Raw genomic sequence first — 21,296 nt, forward strand, 5'->3', positions numbered from 1 at the left:
CAACTGTTCTCCAGGTCAATTTTTGTTGCTATATACTTTACATTTTCTTATGATATTTTTCAGTATTTTAATTTTCTTTTAATGAGTCTTGTCTCAAGCAGTCATTGCTTTATATCTTTGTCCATCCTATTTTTCAGGGAGTCCATTTTTTGGGTAAGGTTTACTACTTTCTCTTCTAAGCTATTGATGCCTCTTTCTACTCTTTCCTCCCTAGCTATCATTTCATTTCACATTCCATTTTGTATTTCTTGCTTCATTTCTTCCAGATATAATTGTATCCTTTATGGTCATTCTTTTCCCTGAAGCTCTACCTGGACTTGTTAAGTTACTGTCTTTTTCTAGGTTCACCTTTTGGGGTCTCCCAACCCATAGTCTATCTTCATTGTATTTGTCATACATACACTTGTATTTAAGAACTCAATTCCTGGACTGGGGCTTTGTGCTTAGGTCAGACTCCACTACCCCCCATGTTCTCAAATGTCATTCTTTGATTTGGATGCATTAGCTAAGAGAAATCCCCATCCTCTACAGAAATTCTTGAGTTTTAGCTGAGTCTCCTGGTGGCTTGACTTAGGTTTGGCCTCCACTCTTTTCCTTTCTCCTTCTTGCTACACAGTCCTAAACCTAGTCCTGACCCTATCTTTTTCTGTTGCTAGATGGCATCTAACAGACAGGCCTCAATCAAATGTTGACAATTGCCCTGGTAGTAGGCCTCCTGTAAAATTCTACATAATACTTTGGATTTTTTGCCTTTTGGAGGTTTCTCTGTGGTTGGAGCATGGGCTCTGGGTTGGGCACAGTCTGCCTGGGCACTGATCTGGCCCTATTCCTGTTACTGAGGAGGCTGAGACTGGTGGAGTTTGGTAGTTCTAAGCTGTAGTGATGCTCAAGGAGGTCTAGTGGCTACACTAAGTCTGGCATCTATATGGTAAGCTCCCCAGAGCAAGAGGCTACCAGGCTTCATTAAAGGGGGCAAACCAGGCCAGGTCAGAAATGAAGCCAGTCAAAGCTTCTGTTCTGATTATCAGTTGGACTGGGTCTGCGAGTGGTCACTGAACTTCCAACATAGGCAAGATAGAAAGATCCAGAATTTTTAAAAGTTCATTTTAAATATACTTAACCCTCAGTAAGCATAAACATTCAAATATACAAAGAACAAAAAGGAATGCATATGAAAATGTGAAAATGTCACAAATAGTTTTTAAGTGTATATTATTTACGAAATCTTATTTTAAAAATAAGTATAGAATATCAATTCTTTCACTTACGTCATGTTTATCCTTGTATTCTGAGCACCTAGTATATATTCTCACTCATCGTATGTGCTTAATAAACATCTATTAAGCAGTTGACTATTAACCTTTCGTGATACTACAAAAGGAGGAAATGGAGATATGGGATTTCTGGAGCTGTTGAGGACAAGTAATTCACAGATACCAACACCACTTCTAACTATTGGCTCATAGAATATGTTAACTGTCCTAAAGGAAATCTGAGTTTGCATATCAGAATCATCCATATCCCAGGAGATCATCACCTGGAGATTTGAAAACATGTCAATGTTGCCTCAAAATGTGGATAATTCTCCACACTAAGAATGGCATCTTTATTGTAGGAGTTGAAGTTTCTAGTAGAGCTGAGTTTGACAGGGAAACTGTTCCTCAAGTATTTATATGTGGAGACAACATGTATTATGACCTGACAAAGATGGATCTAGTGAGTTAAGTAGGGTAATTTCTTATGTAAAAAGCATACTGTCACAAAAAATTGCCACATTACGATCCAGGTTAGTTTTTAATCTATGCCAGATCATAGTTTGACTAATTTGCTGTCCATTCTTTTTTTAGTCAAGACAGATAAAGACTAAGAGAGAACCAATGGAGCCCTTGAGAACTCATTTATGTATATATAATTTTCTCAATCCCAGTAGATTTTGAATGCCATTTTAATGATGTTGCTTATATTTGTTGCTGAACTACTCAAAGGATTATGTCCCGGGTGTCACTAAACTCAATATAAATGTAGCAAAAATGCCGCACAAAGAAAGTTCTCTACGTCTCAATTCATGGTTGTTTTACATCAACAGGTCCCATCACTATTCCTTGCAATTTAATAACAATTACTATTATTGCTGTAAAAATATTTCTAATTATTGCCTTTTATCACATTTCTTACAGTCATGTCTATTCCTCTTGCAATGTCAGCATATGTAGATGTTTGTATGCATATGTTTAATTTGCTTATTTCTTTAATCCATTTGTTTTTTAGTATTTGTTTTATTTTTATTGGTGTCTTCTTTTTTATATCACATTTGTTTCAGAATATGTTACTACTCCCTCTACTCCCTCCCATAAAGTAATTTCTTGTTTTAAAAAATTAAAGAGAGATGAAGTTATTCTGAAAAGTTAACCAACGCGTGACCCATTCTGACAGCACATTCAATATTCTCTACCCACAGACTTCCATATTTGAAATGAAGACGGGGAGTGTATTTTATCAACTTTTCTTCCCGATCAAATTTGATCACTATGATTAGTGTTTAGATTTGGGTTTTTTGCTGTTGTTGCTGACATATCCATTTTCAGTTTGGTAGTCATTGCATTTTCTTTTTTGTACCAACTTTGGCTCTGTCCATTTCCTTTGCTATAGACAGTTCATTTCTGAACCACAGTTTGCTTGATGGGCACTTGTTTTGTTTCCATTTATTTTATATTTTCAAACTTTTGCTATGAATATTTTGGTTTATATTGGACCTTTCCATCTTTCTGTCTTCTGTCCATATGCTTTTTTTTTTCAAAAATAAGATTGCTTCCAGATTTGAGATATTATGTGTTTGGTCCCTTGTGCAACGTCACATGTGAAGCTAATGATTTGGAAGTAACATATGTATATGAAATCTTATTGTAACATACCATATTCTTGAGCAAATTCAGATGTGTCACAGGTTACGTCATGTATGCTGAAGCATAACTACAAACAGAAAGTGTCTGATACAACATGGTCAAGTAAGCACATAATCTGTGTGTCTTCATATACGCAAATGTTTTGTGTGTTCTTTTTCCCCTATCTCAGATTGAAACTTCAAAGTGAAGCAGAAAATTTTACACCAAGAATTCTGAACATAAAAGGCACTGAACTGATGTAAAGGAGAGAGAACTAGAGTTTGAGTGAGTCTCAGGTTTAAAACTCATATCTGACATTTAACTAGGTAAGTAATCGTACAAAAACCATTTACCCTCTGTTAAGTCTTATTTTCTTTATCTTTAAAAGTGAAATAATGATGGTTTCAAAATGTCATTTCATGGAGCTCTTTGGCAGGAAATACTTTGTAAAATTTAAAGTATATTGACTTAGGAGTCTTATACCATATGTGAACCTGGTGGTTTTCCAAAGTGAATGACTGATATTAATTTAATTCAGTTCAACCAGCATTTATTAATAACCTATTATGTGCAAGTCACTAGAGATTGGATATACAAAGAAAAGTATACAACAATCCCTGTCTTCAAGGAGCTAACATCATACTAGGGACAAAAAACATCTTTCCAGATAAGTAAAAACAAAATATTTGAGAAGGGAGAGGACAATAAAAATTAGGTTTCTTCTAGTAAGTGGCATGTGAGCCCAGACTAAATGAAGGAGATTAATGTGAAATAAATAAGAAAGATATGCTGAAGACAGATTGTGAAGGACTTTAAGTATCAAGCTGAGGAGTTTGTACATTATATCCTAGAAATAAAAGAAACCTAAACGGGATAATGAAATGGTCTGAGCTGGGCTTTGGAAATTTTATTTTGGCCACTATGTGTGGATAGACTTTGGGGGGCAGGGGAGACTAGAAGCTCAGAGTCCAGCTAAGAGGTTGTCCAAACAGTCCAAGCTAGAGGGAATGAGAGTCTGAGATGGTAGTGATAGTGAGAATGCAGAAAAGAGGGTAGATGTGAGAAATGCTGTGAATAAAGGAACTGACAAGGTTATAGAATTGACTATGTATAGGGAGGGGGGAGGCAGCAGGAAGAATGGAGAATGACCCTGAAATTTTGAACCTGTATGACTTCAGAGATGATAATACCCCTCACAGAAATAAGGAAGGAGGCAGAATAGATATAATGAGCTTTGTTTTGGACATACTGAGGTTGAAGTTTCTATGGGATGTCCAGGTGGAGATATTGAACAGTCATTTAAATCTGTGTGGCTAGACCTCAGGAGCAAGACTGGGTCTGGATATATAGATTTGGGAATTGTCTTCATAGCAGGATAAATGATCCTATGGTAGTGACTAAAACCACCAATAAAAAGTATAGAGAGGGAAGAAAAGAAGATTCAGAATAGAGTAACCATGGTGAAAATAAAATAAAAAATAGAACATGGATGATAATCTGTCAAAAGAGACAGTGAAGTAAACAGATACATAGGAGGAGAAAATGGGGTCACAAAATCCCTGGAAGGAGCTGGTATGTAAGAAGACGTGGTGATCAGTAATGAAAACTGCCAAATACTGTCAAGAGATCAAGAGGGATGAAGAATGAGAAAAGACTATCAGATTTAGAAATTAAGAGATTGTTTGTGACACTGAATAGAGCAGTTTTCAGTTGAATATCTGAATCAGAAGCCAGATTAAAAAGAAATGAGAAGAGCAGGGAGAAAAGGAAGTGATTGCAAGTATAGGTTTCTTTTCTGGGAGTTTTGTTGTGGAAGGAAGAAAATACATAAGAAGGTAGTTAGAAGGAATGGGTGACTGGGTCAAATAAAGGATTTTTAAGGATGAGGAGTCTCTGACAACTTAGTATTGAACCATCTGGTCCTGTCCAGGGTCCTGATGGCAAGTAGACTGGTGGCTGGACTTTCAATGGACGTGGAGTACTAGACTGTTGCTTTTCTAACTCTTCTCTGTATATAATGAAAGCTTCTCCAGTTGAATGATTCTGAATGACTTCTCGAGTTAAGATGAGATTTTATTCTTGATAATTAACTGAACTTTACTATATATTAGAACTTTATATTAGCATCATTTATTTTAGTAAAAGGAAAATATAGGCATCTGAGGCCACTATTACTTATTTTCAGAGACTCTCTTCTCTGTCTGCTCTATATTTCTCCTGTGCCATGTTCTCCTCTTTTCTCATATATTTTAACAATTTTTTTTCATCTTTCTAATTCTTCATTCTCCACTGCCTATTACCTGGGGCAGTTCAAGTCACTTATGAGCATTAGAGAGTTTTACTGGTGTCACACAACATCAAAATTTATTGATGTCTAAGAGAAATAATTCCTGTGACTATTGTATTGTCAAATCAAATGAAATAATAATAGGTGAACTATTCCACATGTACATAAATATAACATTGTAGGATTTCTTTGATACTTTAGTGGATCTGGGATCTCATTGATATGTGTTCTGCCACCACCTATACAGATCCCAACCAATCCATACTTTCTCATCCTGTGAAATTCTTGTCTACATCCTACCATAAATCCTGCACAAAGTGGAGTTGAGGGCTTACTCTTAATTTTTTAATATTAATGGATAGCAGTACAGATCTTGTGATGTCAATCAGTTACTCACCTTTTGTTATTGCTTCATAACACAGGTCCACTTGCAATCACACATGTCCATGGTAGTGTGTTTAATACTTCCCATAACCATTGTTGGAAGCATAATGAAGCCTACATATGTTTACAAGGCATCTTTTCATTGCCCTTTGTCCACCCAAAAAAATAGGTTCCCCTAAGATGATGACCCATAGTACTTAGAGTTAGAAATACAGTGAATCAACTTATAGGTCACCTATTTCAAAATTCTACCAAATGCTGAAATTTCCTGTACAGATTTCCAAAGGTTTCTAATGAATTCCAGGCAAGTGGTAATCCAGTTTCTGCCTGAATGTTTCCATGGAAAAGAATCTTTCATTTATGGCAAGACAGTCTAAGGTTGGACAATTTGAATTGGGTGAACTTCTCTTTGACCCCAGATGCCAAAATTTGGAGGATACTTACAGCACCTATATTCCTTTAGCAGTATAAAACTGTATTTGATACCTACTTGGCAAGAATAATTAGTTAAGATACAGCTGATTAGTTTAAAGTTTATTTTAGACCTTTCTTATGTTTGCAAAATATAGTAGGCAAGGTATAATTACTGAAATACTTGTTCTTACAATTGCTTTTGAAGACATCAGTATTCTATGGTATAATGATGAATTGTGATAAGAAATACTTACCAGATTTGGTTTTAGTCTTAGCCCTGACCCTAACCTTGGGCAAATCATTTTCTCTTCTGTAAAATCAAAGGTTTCCTTTAGTCATCTTTAAGTTTCCTTCTAGGGCTGATCTTTTGTGACCCAGTGCTGAAGTTTACATGCTGAATGAATAAACCCACACCCATATCTAAACGAGAGCTCCTGAACTGGACTAAATAATACAAAGTAAGCCATTTGACACAATACTGCTGAATAGATAGTTTCTGCTACATTACATTTTAAAATTTTGCATTAACAACATCAGTGCAGCTAAAATAAGAGAAGTTGTAGAGTTGAGAAGGGGGAAACTTTTTTTTTTACTACATATCCCTCATAAATAATTTATATCCAAGAAATCCTGAAATACAAATAAGGAATTGACCAGAAAAAATATGTCCTCCATGAAGCATTCTCAGAGAACATTATTTACATAAAGCGTTCTGATAATCTTATATTTTTATAATGACTATTCCTTTGTCTTGTGACCCCTGTCAGATTTCGGACTCCTTCACTAAAATCACTGCATGATATTCATCTTTGTGTTTCCCCTCATTCCCTCAAATATAGCCTTTTATGTAGTAAATGCTGAATAAATATTAAGTAGATTATATATATATATATGTAAATATGTATATACACATATATATATATATATACTACATTTTAGTCTTGTATTCCACCCAAAATCTGCTTTTTTTTGGTCTCAATAGGCACCTTTTCTGAGACAGATGTCATTCAGAAATTATTCTGAGACAGATGTGACAGAATTCATTATTTTGGGCTTAACCACTGCTCCAACTCTTCATGCCATTCTCTTTGTGATATTTCTAGGTGTCTACATTTTCACGTTAATTGGTAACCTTAGCATAATCATATTGATCAGAAACTGCTCTCAACTTCACACTCCAATGTACCTTTTCCTCAGCCATTTGGCTTTTGTAGATGTTGGGTACTCATCATCAGTCACACCTGTCATGCTTATGAACTTTCTTGGGGAAATACCCTCACTCCCTCTAGCAGGGTGTGCATCCCAACTGTGTTCTGTAGTCACCTTTGGAACAGCAGAATGCTTTCTGTTGTCTGTAATGGCCTATGATAGGTATGTGGCTATCTGTAACCCCCTGCTCTATTCCACCAACATGTCCGCCAGAGTCTGCACACTATTAGTGATTGCATCCTATCTAGGTGGTTGTCTGAATGCTTGGGCTTTTACTGGTTGTTTATTAAGTCTGTCTTTCTGTGGACCTAATAAAGTCAATCATTTTTTTTGTGACTACTCACCTCTATTGAAGCTTTCTTGCTCCCATGATTTTCTTGCTGAAATTATTCCTGCTGTCACTTCTGGGTCAATTATTGTGATCACAGTGTTAATCATAGTCATCTCTTACGTATACATTCTCTTTTCTGTCCTGAAAATGCACTCCACTGATGGAAGAAACAAAGCTTTCTCTACCTGCACCTCCCATCTCACTGCAGTCACTCTATTTTATGGGACTATTACATTCATTTATGTGTTGCCTAAATCCAGCTACTCAACTGACCAGAACAAAATAGTTTCTGTCTTCTACACTGTAATGATCCCCATGTTGAATCCCCTGATCTATAGCCTGAGAAACAAGGAAGTTAAGGGGGCCATAAGGAAATTAATGGACAGAAAACACTTATTTTTATTAAGAAAAATGTTGTGATGGTTATTATAGACTGTTAGTAATAAATGGGTTTGTGGGGAAAGCATATCATAATTATTATTATTCATTTTATGAGTCATTAATTTGAATTAATTGTTTGAGTTTAATGAGTCATTAATTTTAACTAATTGTATGGCCCAACATCACATTGTATGGCCCATTGTTCAACACATACTTTATCATGTGGAAATGTCTCAGTGTTCTAGATCTGCTTTTTGGAACACATTTTAAAAATACAAACAATTTTTCTATCATCTACTATTGGTGAATGAAAAATTAGTTTTGATATAAATATGATACTAACCTCAGTAGCTTCTTCCTACAGAGATTGTAGATATGTTACTGCATCTTTAAAAGGAAATGGAACCTTGGAGTAATAGTTTAACCTTCAGTCTACGAATTGTCTGTGAGAAGACTGAGTTTTACTGTCATTCTGTATTTGTGAGAGAGATTGCAGAATTCAGCAATAGCACTACTAGGTCTGTATCCCAAAGAGATCATGAAAAAGAGGAAAGGATCCACATGCACAAAAATATTTCTAGCAGCTCTTTTTGTGGTGGCAAAGGTCTTCTCAGCAGTACAATGATCGAAGACAACTTCAAAAACCTAATGATGGAAAATGCTAACCACATTTCAGAGAAAGAACTATGGAGTCTGAATGCAGATCAAAGGATACTATTTTCACCTTTATGGGGGTTTTTTTCTTTCTCATAATTTTTCCTTTTTGTTCTGATTCTTCTTTCACAACATGACTGATGTGAAAAATATGTTTAACATTATTGTACATGTATAACACATGTCACATAGCTTCCTGTCTTGGGGAGGGGGGAGGGAAGGGAGCCAAGGAGAAAAATTTGGAACTCAAAATCTTACAAAAATGAATGTTGAAATCTATCTCTACATGTACTTGGAAAAAAATAAAATACTATTAAATGTTAAAAAAGAGAGAGAGAAAGAGAGATGGAGCTGGGGCACTACATTTAAAAAAAAAACTAGCTTCAAACTTTCCCCAGTAAGTAAATCATCAAAGAATATGAACAAGTAGCTATCAAAGGAAGAAGTCTAAACTATCAATAAACATGTGGAAAAATGCTCTGGAGCACTAATATTTACAGAAATGTAATTCTGAGGTTTCATATCACTCCCATAAGATTGGCAAAGAAAATACAAAGAAAAGTGACAATTGTTGGTCAATCTGTGGAAAAACAGGAATGCTAATATCCTTTTGTTAGAACTGTGAATTGGTGTACTCATTTTGGAAAGCAATTTGAAACTAGGCTCAACAAGTCACTAATCTGTGAGTGACTTTTTGTCTCAGAAGTACCACTAGGAGGCCCCAAAAAGATCAAAAGGAGAGGAACCAAATGTACAAAAATAATTGACCAATTTTTTTGGTAGTGGCAAAGAACCATAGGCTAAGGGGATGTCTATCTATTGGGGAACACCAAACAAATAATGGCATATCAATACAGAGGAATATTCATGATAGTGAGGCAAGCAAGTTTCACAAAAACAGAGAAGACTTGTATGAACTGATGCAGACTGAAATGAGAACCAGGAAAACAAATCATACAATTCCAATAACACTGTAAAGAAAAACCAACTTCAAAAGACTTAAGAACTCTTATCAATGCAATGACCAACCATGATTTCAGAGGGCCAATGATAAAGCATGGTACCCACCTTGTAATAAAGAGGTGATGGACTCAAGATGCAGATTGAAACATACATTTTTGGAAATGGTTAACATGGGAATTTGGGGGGGGAGGGGCTGACTGTGTAAATTTGTTACAATGATACTATTTCCTTTTTTTTTAATTGAGGAGAAGGTAGGAGGAAGAAGAGAATTAGAGATATGGTTAACAGATCCAACTCCAAAACAAAGGAAGAGAATACAAGGAAGGCTGGAAGGAATCACTGACAAGCAGGCCTAGATTTAGAGGTTAGATGTAAATTTGTTATAATCGTTTTAAAAGAAAGATCTACATAATAGAGGTTCATAGTTTCATGGGCAATCCTCTCCTTTACTTTATCATGTGGAAATGCTCATTTCAGTTGCTCTATGTCTAGTTAAGAATAAAAAATAAAATTTAAATAAGACAACAGAGCTCAAAGGAAATAACTTACTAGGGGAGGAAAGTGTGATAAACCACTAGTGATTCCTTTCAAAGTTTTTTTTAATCACCAATGCATGTTAAACTTCATTCAGTGAAAATTTCTCTTGAGATAATAGATCAAACTTGCAGATTTTCTTCACATGAAAAAAGTTTTCCAGAGCCAATTATGTTAAAATCAAAGAGAAGATATGTCTTGGTCTTCAAATAAGGAAAATAATAAAAAAATAAATTGTTTGAAGATTGTTTAATTAATTTGAGGTAGTTGTTTTGCCAGCAAATTGGCAAGATGATAAAGTGGCAAAGGTTAATGCTGAGGACTTATAGAAAAATAATGACACTAAAACATTATTAACGTAATTGTACTTAATACAACCATTCTAGAAAGGAATCTGGAAATATAGAAATAAAATGTCTGCAAAATATCTATATCCCTTGACCCAGAGATCTCTGTGGTATATCAAATAGGTTTTGGTCAGTTCAAAAACAATTATTTTTATTGTTTTTAAGTTACCTAGCTTTCCCTCTGTATTTTTCCTCCTTCCTTTCCCTCCCAGAGTCACCATTCTTAATAAATAATATTGTTAATAAAACAAAATGACAAAGGGGAAGAAGAGAAAAAAACAGCACAACTTATCAAAACATTTTTAAAAGCTGACATTGTGTATAATGTTCCACAGCTACGGGTCCCCCAACTCCAGAAAGAATAAGGGATGGTGTCTTCTCGTATCTTCTTTGGGGACAATATTGTTCTTTAGAATTTTTTTATGATTCATTTTCAACTATTTTGTGGTTTACATATTGTAATCATTGTATAATATTGTTTTCTTCACTCTACTTCACTATGCATCACTGTATCAGTTCATGTAAGTCTATCTAGGATTCTTTGTGTTCATCGTATTAATTGTATCTTACAGCACAGTAATATTTCATTAAATTCATATACCACATTTTTAATCATTCTCCATTAGATAAGCATCTACTTTATTTCCAGTTCATTCTACCACAAAAAGTGCTGCTATAAATATATCATTGTATATGGAGACTTCCTTTTTGTCATTGACTGTCTTAAGACACAGTGGAAAGCAAATGTTAATGTCCTTTTACAATCTTCCAGAATGATTGAGATGTGTATGTCTATGTGTGTGTGTTAGCAAATAATAATATAGATTCACAATGCAGCTTACCCTATTTATTCCTACTCCAGTCAACATCTAATTCCAAACATAATATGGTGATTTTGAAGACTGGTTTCTATTGCCTTTAAGGACGCTTTGGAATCTTTTTGGGTCACAAATTTATATTAAGGGAGAGAAAGGGAAAGAAATAAGCATTTATATAATGCCTACTATGTGCCAGGCACTATGTGAAGTGCTGTACAAATATTGTCTTATAGGGGCAATTGGGTAGTGTAGTAGATAGAGCTCCAGCCTTGGAGTCAGGGGGACCTGAGTTCAAATCTAGCCTCAGATACTTGAAATTTACCAGCTGTGTGACCCTGGGCAAGTCACTTAACCCCACTTGCCTCACCAAAAACAAAACAAATGAATTTGATATGATAACACTATGCATAGGCCCTTATTCTCCTAATGTTGGTCATAATGCTCCTCCAGCTTATTAGAAGGCTTCATTAGTTTTTATGGCCAAAATTATTTATCAACTCATGGCCAACCTGCTGGAGATGGGCCTTGAAAATTTAGGATTGTTCTCGGATAGTGGATGCACAGTCTTTCTTTGTAGGGATCAAAGTCTTTCCAGTACTATAGGACTTATCAATTTGTGATTAGTCATAGTTTTTGAGAATCCAGTATCCACTCCACAAAATGATGAGGAACCAGAATAGGCATTTAGTTAACTGAATTCTAATTTTTTTCTTGAAATATCTACCACTTCTGTGGGTGATTGTCTAATATCTCTTCCACTCTCATTAGTATACACTGACAATCAATGATACAATAAGAAATTGCTGCATGTCAAGCATTGTGCTATGCCCTGAGAGTTATACAAAAAAAAAAAAGGCCCAGTCCTTGCTCTCAAGAAGCTTACATTCTAATGGGGAAAGACAATGTGTACATAAAAGTATATGCAAAGTGGTTACAAGATAACCTTGGAAGGAAGACTCCAGCAGCTAGAGAGGAAATAAAAGCCTCTTTCAGAAGATGGCATCAGAGCTATCTGGACAACTTTAGAAAATTAATCTCAATAGGGAAGTGACTGGACACAACATCTAGTTCTATTAAATTCCAAAGAACAGTCCCTGGTGCTCACAGTGTCAAGAGAGCCTCCTTGGATTCCAGTTTTCAGTGGCAATTTTTGGTTGAAGGGAGGAATCCTTACTCGACATAGTGGTAACTTGGAATCCAGAAGTCAGGGTGAGAAAAAGGAAGGTAAAGACATCCTACCCCTGAATCTGGCCGACTGTCCTGAAGTTTCCTTGGATCTCAGTACTATCAGAGGTCTGCCAGTGAAACCATCCTCCTAATGAAAACGAATAAGAGCTACGTGGAAGATCTGGTGAGGTGGTTTGTTTAGCTTGTGTTAATGCTAGAGCCTTTGCTTTGAAAGTGTGGGGTCCTGGGTTGGAGCCCTGCTTTGTCATGTTGTGGGGTTTTTTTTTTCCAAGCCTTAGAGCTCCTATTCCTCTCAAGCAGGAAAGTCGCTTACTCTTTCTGCACTTGAGGAGCAGACTCTCTCTAGGCCACTGCTCAGGATTTCCACGCTCAAAACTTTAGGAAAGAGAAAGAACGAGCTCTCTCTGAGCAAGTTCGCTGAAGAGTCAACTACCGAAGTCCTCGCTGGTGGTATTGCTTCTATGAGGTAGATGGCATTGTGATGAGTGCAGCTTCATTCCGCTGTCCCTAACTAAATTTAAAGGCACTTTGTTAGGCCATAAAAGAATAGATTTGAACGGATCTGTGCTCTTTACTTAATCTATAACTTCTTCCCTCCAGCTCCTGTCTGGAGAAGCTGAGGTTAAAATCTTTTAGAATATTCACCTCTAAGGCATAGCCTCCATAAAAGCCACAAAAGAGATCAAAAGGATAATTACGTTCTGGAAAACAGTCACTCCATAGACTTCCTCATTCAAACTCTGTTGAAATCACAGTCAAATATAGAATAAGACTCTTTCTCCTCCCAAGGCTTCATTGTCTATCTGTTATTCATTATATCTCTCTCGGTGTTTCTCTCTTCCTCCCCAACCCTGCCAATTGTTCCAAGACTACTGAATTCCCTTCCTTTTTTTTTTCTGATACCAAAATTATTATTGTGATGAATCTGTTCCTTTTTACTTAGCAGGTGATATCCTATCGCCAGGTGCCTCCCAGGCATGGAGTTCCTTATCTTTGAGCTGCTAACACCAAGAAGTTGGTTTGAAGAATCCTTTCTTTCGGAGGCATCTTGGAAATGGTTTAGACCCTTGTGGTGGCGAATTCATTTGTGATCCACTTATTCTGTCTTCTCTTTACAAAACTTCCTAAAATTCAGAAGGCTCTAGTTTCTTCGAGAAACTAGTGACCCACTAGTTAAAGCAGTGGATTATCAGGTGAGACTATAGGAGCAGTGATCCTGAACTTTTGACCAAAAGAAGCCTTCAATGAGCCTTCATTGTCATCACTACAATGTGTCCAGGGGGAAAGCCAACAGCAGCAAAAGTATGCTATCCTCTTATATATCATCCTCTTGAATCTGCCTGGTAATTTCTCAATTGTCTCCTTCCTTTCACACCTGTGGGCACAGAAACAAATGCAGCATCTGCCGGCTATGTCTATCCTCTTTAGTTATAGGTGGCATTTGTGACAGTTATAAGTACTGAATAGGAAGATCAAACTAATCTCGTTTCAAATCAGTTTAGTTCACTTCAGCAAACATTCAATAGGCACCTTCACTTTGAACTAAGCGCTGGGGATAGAAAGACAAAAACGAAAAACAATCCATATTCGTAGGGGGCCTTCATTCTGTAGGAAAATGTTTTTCTGGAGAACTGAGAATGCCTACGACTCACTAGGTCTAATGCTAGCGATCTGATCAACATTGTCCAATCCTAAACATCCTTGGATTATTTTTCTTTCAAGAGAATTTCGAAAAGATTTGTGTGGGAAAGAGAGCACGGTAAGTTTGTGGTTACCTGGCTAGCCAGTTTCCTTAATCTGCTGGGCTCATTGTTCTTGTATTGTCTCCAGGATTTGAAACTACGCGGATAGAAGCCTATTTCGCGATTTTTCATTTGAAAAGACAAGGATCATGAGGGACTGACTATTCAACAAATTCGCCCGCGTTCTCCAGATATCTCCAGGAAGCTCCAGTTCACTAGACCAGTGTTTTATGTCCAAGCCACAGAGTAAAAAGCTCTCTACCGGAGAGAGTCAGCAGTTAGGACGAGGCAGCCTCAATTTTGTTGCTTCAAGACCCAGTTTGGATCTTCTTTTCTTTCTGCTGGAGTCATGCCCGCAGAGATGCCCCCCTTTCACTTCAGTTCATTTTCTCTTCTCCAGCCTCATCTTTTGCTCGATAATTTAATTACCTGACATACTTAATTTTCCCATTCTAACCTCCCCGTTTTGTGCCCTATGGTGTTTACAGTCTATTGGCTTTTCGACCATTCTCTAAATTTTAGACTCCTCTTATTCACCGACTCCTTTCCAGCTTAAAAACATTTCTGGATCCCTCTCATTCTTCAGAAACTTTCACTTGACCCTATTATATCCTCATACTTCAGTCCTCTGTCTCCTCTCTTTTACATCCTAGAAAAAGGCTCTCCTTGCCTCCCTTTTTCATTTCTAACTTCTTTCACCAACCTTTGAAATACGACTTCCTATCTCAACAATTATCTGAAACTATTCTATCCAAAGGTACCAATGAACTTTCAAATCCTATTCCCCACCCCCACCCCAGTCCTTATCCAAGGACCCAGTTCACAAGAAGGTAACACTGAGATTACCGTTTGCCTGAAGCAGAAACCTTACAAAAATAACTTTGGAAATGGAATAGAGGCAGTTGATCGTGTGTGCGTCTAAAATGAGGCCAGTATTGCAATTTGGGAGTTAGCAGAAATAGTTGACTCCATGGAATGACATTTCCACGGGAAAGCCTCCAGAAAGGAACTTAGAGGGAGAAGTCCCAAAAGTCTTCTGATGAACATGTTTTAGTTGCTGTTGTTTTTAGAAAACATTATGAGGTAGGTAGAGTAATTATCGTTTGTCGCCTTTTTACAGAAACTGAAGCTGCGCTAAGTGACTTGCTCTCCATCATACAGATAGTAAGGGCTGAGATTCAAACCCATGTTACCTAGCTCTCAATCTGGTATCTTTTCACTAGGACTTGAGCCCAGCCTTTTTAGTGGTCTCATGGTCCCAGTTGGGTTCCAGAATTCCCAGAGACTCCTCTGAAGATTATTGATAGATTACCTTTTCAGGTTTCTAAACTTATGCTAAACTTCACGCTTCCCTTCCTTCTATTTTCTGTTTTGGGGTTTGGAAGATGCCGTTAGGTGTTATTAACCTTTTTTGTGTGTCATGGAGCCCTTTGGGAGTCAAAAGAGAAAAAGAAAAAGAAAGAAGGAAAGAAAAAAGGATGGATGGAAGAAAAGAAGGAAGGAAGGGAGGGAGGAAGGAAGGAAGAAATGTTTCTCTCTCATGTCTAGTCAGCATGGACTCCTGATAGAATAGCAAGGTGGATATGCCTAGGTACTAGGACAAACTCGGGTCCAAAGAAGTAGCCGAAGACGGCTTCAAAAAAAAAAAAAAAGTCTGGCTGCACGGGAACCCAGGATAATCGAAGCCAACTACAAGAATTCTCTTTATCTCATTTTTTTTTCCAAATCAGGAAAAATTACAACCAGCCACCATCAGGCAATGAGCCCGTTCTAGTGACTGGGGAGTACCTTGAATCTGATTGTGCCCACGCTCCGGAAGCTTCGCTGCCGGAGGGAATGAAAGAGAGGCGTTGGAAGAAAAGTGAAACCAAAGGCATCTCTGTAACTAGATTTGGGAATTCTGGAACTAGATTCGGTTCCAGATCAGAAAACACTGCCTTTGATTCATTTTTGGTCTCTGCTTTGAGCTTAGGCTCATTGGAAGCTATGGGCCTGAAAAGAATAGGCACCTTGCAGTGACAGCTTTAAAAAAAAAAAAACTGCTTTTTAAATGTTCAACTAGCTATATTCTAAAATAGCAAATAAACGCACGTGGTCTCTGTGGCGCAAGCGGTTAGCGCGTTCGGCTGTTAACCGAAAGGTTGGTGGTTCAAACCCACCCAGGGACGGCCATTTTAAGTTTCCTGTAGCCGACAATCTTCACTGCATTCTCCCTCCCCTTTCGCTTCTAGCTGTCAGTACCAGGATATTCTCTAACTCCTAAATTCACAATTCCTGTCCAGACTTCCCTGCGCCGCTTATTGATGTCGTATGTATTCTTTAAACATCTCCTCGTCCTAAACTTTCTGCTTCTGAATTGTTAGGTGGGAGCAAAAATATGCCTTTTCCTATCCAGTCTTCTGAATGGGATCTCAAAACGGTGAATATAAAATGTCTTTCCATATTCAAACTGTTCAGTGTGAGTTGCAGTTACTCTTTCTAATAATCTCGCAGACGTGGAGGAGTATTCTGGGTCTAATAATACTCCTTTTTGAGGGGAATATCGTTCCTGATAACCGCCCCTACCTCCACCCCGGGGAGATTTTAATTCGTCATATCTACTGTGGATTCGCTTTGGTTTTAAGAAAATGGAGACAGGAGATGCTTTGTGTAGTCCCGATCGTTGTCTTTCTGAGGCCATAAGACTCGGAAATGCACGAGACCCAAAGGTGTCTCTGTCGAAGTCCATAGAGCTCATGGCTGATGGCTACATCAGCAGCATTTTGCCTGATTTGCCTCTTCCTCTGCGTTCCACAGCCTTTGAGGGGGGAAGGGGGAAAGAACTCAGGGGGGTTTTACTCCCACTTGTTCACTGCAGAAAGCCCTCTTTTCAGTTTTATCGAAGGTTATGGCAATTCTTGGAAAAAGGAACCTCTCACATGGTTTCACTGAGGATCGAACTCAGGACCTTCTGCGTGTAAAGCAGACGTGATAACCACTACACTATGAAACCACTTGGTGACAAAAGGCTTTCAAGTGATAATATTTCTAATCGAGGTAGCTAGAATTGGGACTCATCATGAAATGTGGAATCTGTCTGAAAGGAATTCTTGGCTAATTTGTTCCAACCTCCTTCATTCCTTCCTCCATGTTTATGTAACCCTCTTCTAACACATACCAATTATGAAAAACAGCACATTCTATCTCCCTTTTCCTCCTTTATGAATTAATGTATTTATTTTTTACATATGCTTCTCAGAGCATAACCAATCGACTCCAAGTCCTCTGTTAGTCACTCAGTCGGTAAACATTTAAGGGCCTACTTTGCCCTAAGCGCTGCTCATATAAAGAAAGGCAAACGATAGCTTGCTTTGTCCTGTTCTCAAGGAGCTCACAACCCACTGGGGGAGGTCAACACATACAAAGAAGTTAAAAGAGGGAAAGAAGAGGAAACAGGAGGTATCCAGTAGAAGACTGACGAAAAACCAGAGAAGTAAAGTTTATGGGATATGAGATGGTTACCCTGGATGTCCTTCCTTAAGTGGAGGATCTGGGAGGAATTCTCCATTGTCCATTCTCCACACTCTCCAACAACAATGAATGACAAACATTATTTATACAGAACTTACATGTGTCAGGTACTATGTTAAGCATTTCACAGATATTATGTTATATTCCTAACAGCTCTAGTAGGTAGGTTGTATTATCATTTCCATTTTGCAGTTGAGGAAACTAGAGAAAATAAAATTTCAGTGACTTGACCAGGGTCACACAGCTAGTAAGTGAGGGAGAGGCTCCAGGGGCAGGGAGCACTGAGAACCTGTGTTTCATAGTTGTGATCTTTCAGGATGATGAGATTTCTGAAGGCATGATGTGAGTCTGGAAGAGTTCAGTAGGTGGGAAATGAAGTCTTATTTAACTCCTCAGTACCCTTTGGAGACTGAAGGAACTCTTGTTCTTTTCCACCCATCATAATGTTAGTTCTGCATCATCATACTCCCCCTTCCTGATTACTCAAATACATTTTATCTTCCTAGATTTCTTTTGACGCTGCTGTTTGCATTTCAAAGTTCTCAACTCCGATCTCTTCATCAAAAATAGCTGACTCAGGCCTTGGAGTCAAGAGGACCTGAGTTCAAATACAGCCTCAGACATTTGACACTTACCAGCTGCGTGACCCTGGGCAAGTCACTTAACCCTGACTGCCTCACCAAAAAGAAAAAAAAAAGATAGCTGAAAGTCCTCTCTTCCATTTTTTTAGTTGAAAAACTTGTGGTCAGCTTTTTGGAGTAAGTTACTTGGGGTTGTAATCCTATCTCTTTTGCCTATTAGAAAATAGGACTCTAAGACCTTCTCTAATCTGTAGGATAAGCTTTCAGGTCCTGTGAAGTACTGACTCTATTTCATCTAGTAGCTGGGGTGATATGACTGGATTAGCTAAAGTCTCAAAGCTTTCCCAGCCATAAGAACCCAGTTCACTCACTCAGCAAAGATGCAGATAGTTCAAGGCATCTCCCAGATTTCCCCATCTCTATAGCACCTTAGTGCTCTCTGAGATGCTGTCTAGAAAGATGAATCTTTAAATTAAAACAAATAATGTACTTGGCTTAATGCTACCCTTCCCTCACAACTGGATCTTTTATCTTGTTGGCTGGAAAGGAATTCATTCATTTGCAGTTCAAGTTAAATTGCATTTACTACATTGAAAGCAAAAGTAAAATGTAACATTAAGCTGAAAGCATTTGAGCTCCCCCAGCTTTAGCTCTCTTCACACTTTTCTGTGACATGCCTCTATACTTACAGGTTCTTACAGGAACTAGGGAGGCTATTATACACCAAAAGAGTTTCAAAAAGAAGTGCTTTCAAGGATCCCAGTTTCAAAGTCCTGGAGGGGAGGGAGGCAGAGCAGATCAACACAACATGCTCCCTTGTCCCCTTCCACTATTGGTAGTAGATGATCTTTGCTTCCTCGCCAACCGGCTCATGATAGATGTTAGCTGTCCTAGGGAAAATCAGTTCATATATCAGAAACACTTCATATCCTCGGTAACTTTTCACAAGGAAACTTGACTGAGAATACCATATTTATATTAGGAACTGATGTTTCTACTAAGCGCTGAATTTCAAGGGAAGCTATAAGTTAAGCATGGATATGTGTAGACAGCATGGTATACGGTCTGACAAAAATGGCCTTAGTGAGTATACCTGAGACAGTTTTCATGAATAATGTCAGTTGCCATAATCACAATTGCCACATCTTCATCTAAAACAATTTTTAAAAGAACTTCCATGACAGATAGTAATTACTAGTTTGCCTATGTTGCTATACACTGTTATTTTTGTTTTTGTTTTTTAATCCTGAAATGAGATCATTGAACCCTAGAGAATTTAGAGAATTTCTTGGATAATTAATCTCTGTGTGTGTGCAATTTTCACAATCCCAATGGATTCAAAATGGTGTTTTGATGATCTAGGCTGCACTTGATGTTAAGATGTCAAGGGATTGTGATACAAATACCACTATACCAATTATAAACACGGTAGTGCCATATAAAAATAATCCCTTGGTGTTTAGACCCATCAATTTCCTATACAACAGGTAACACTACTATAAAAATACTTAAATCTATTTTTTGTTTTAGTTTTCAACATTCATTTTTATAAGATTCTGAGTTTCAAATTTTTCTCCTTTCCCTTCTTTTCCTCTTCCTCTTCCCCCTCCCCAAGACAGTAAGCAATCTGATATAGATTATACATGTGCAATTATGTTAAACATATTTCTACATTAGTCATGTTGTGAAAGAAGAATCAGAACAGAAAGGAAAAACCATGAAACAAAAAAACAAAAAAAAGTGAAAATACTATGCTTCAATCTGCATTCAGACTCCATAGTTTCTTCTCTGGATGTGGATAGCATTTTGCATCACCAGTCCTTTAGAATTGTCTTGGATCATTGAAAACTACTTAAATCTAATTTTTGTGCTATATCACATCTTACAAATGTCTGTCTATTTTTCTATTCACGTCAACAATCATATCTGTTTTAAATTTACCTAGGCCTTAAATGATTTGCCTTTTACAAAGCAAGGATTCTTTCTGGATTTCTATCTTTAAATGTTTCATCACTTCCAACATCATGTCAAGTATTGAAGGAGAGGCCAAAGGACTGAACAGAATATGGGACATAGAGTTAGGAATATCTCAGTTTAAATACTGCCTTACTAGCCATGTGGCCCTAAGTCATTTAACCTCTCTAGGACTTAGTTTCCCCATCCTTAGAAAATGAGAGATTTTGGTACATTGGCCTCTAAGTTCCCTTCTAGCTAGATCTATGATCCTATAAACCCAGGTTTTGGAATTTGAAGATTTAAATATAGACATTGGCATAAACATAGTTATAGATATATCCTTTTATACATGATAATGCATATATCTTCATATATACTTATGTATATACATGGATGTATCCTTAATCATAAAGCTACTAATCTAATCATACATACTTAAATGTCACTATGAATAATGTGTGTGGTATGACTCAGTCAAATAAAAACATGAGTATTAGCCTCTGTGTTTATACACACATTGTTTAAGCTATTAAAGCTTAAAACTGCAATAAAACTTTTGGGATAATCTGCATTTGTATATGTTTTGTGAACTACTGTTTTATGCTACCTCATATTGAGGAGTAAAAATATTGTATGTATTTATTGTTTATCTTCAGTAAGAATTCTGATAATGGAAAAAATAATTTGATGTAGTAAAAAGAGAAACAGTGTTGGTATTAGGAGACATGGTGTGAATCCTAGTTCTGACACTGATTTAACCTGTCATCCTCATTTTTCTCATCTGAAAAATGGAAATAATAATAATTATATTCCCTATTTCACAGAGTTATTGGGAGGAAAATTTTGTAAAAATTGAAGTGCTTTATTAAGTTATAATAGTGTTATGATATGATTATGATAATAATTACATTATCACAAATACAACTGAAATGAAAAAGAAAGGTCAGCTCCAATTCAATTCCTCAAGCCCAGTTGAGAGCAAAAGCTTCTAAAGTTCCAGTCTAGTGGCCATCTAGTGGGGTTGGAGGGAAAAGCACAGCTGTAAGGGACACCACAGTTAGCAGGCCAGCTGTGACCTGGAAGAAGATCCAGCAAAGGAGACTGAGAAAATAAGC

At 37.2% G+C, this 21,296-nt stretch overlaps 1 protein-coding gene and 2 non-coding genes across 3 annotated transcripts; 2 read left to right on the plus strand and 1 right to left on the minus strand.

The window, feature by feature from the left end:
• The first annotated feature begins 6,967 nt into the window (after positions 1 to 6,967).
• Positions 6,968 to 7,927, plus strand: LOC110221028 (olfactory receptor 5P3-like). Its single transcript, XM_021005393.1, has one exon. It carries the CDS (start codon positions 6,968 to 6,970, stop codon positions 7,925 to 7,927), a length of 960 nt encoding a protein of 319 aa, XP_020861052.1.
• An 8,301-nt stretch (positions 7,928 to 16,228) lies between these two features.
• Positions 16,229 to 16,302, plus strand: TRNAN-GUU (transfer RNA asparagine (anticodon GUU)). Its single transcript has one exon. It is a non-coding gene; the product is annotated as a tRNA-Asn (tRNA).
• A 751-nt stretch (positions 16,303 to 17,053) lies between these two features.
• TRNAV-UAC (transfer RNA valine (anticodon UAC)) lies at positions 17,054 to 17,126 on the minus strand. The gene has a single exon. It is a non-coding gene; the product is annotated as a tRNA-Val (tRNA).
• Between the last annotated feature and the right edge of the window lie 4,170 nt (positions 17,127 to 21,296).

This window comes from Phascolarctos cinereus, unplaced genomic scaffold (genome assembly GCF_003287225.1).
Source record: "Phascolarctos cinereus isolate Bilbo 61053 unplaced genomic scaffold, phaCin_HiC Scaffold_9;HRSCAF=440, whole genome shotgun sequence".
Lineage (NCBI taxonomy): Eukaryota > Metazoa > Chordata > Mammalia > Diprotodontia > Phascolarctidae > Phascolarctos > Phascolarctos cinereus.

Excerpts from the sequence above, each read along its gene's own strand:
- LOC110221028 (XM_021005393.1), top strand. The coding sequence starts at position 6,968 with ATGTCATTCAGAAATTATTCTGAGACAGATGTGACAGAATTCATTATT.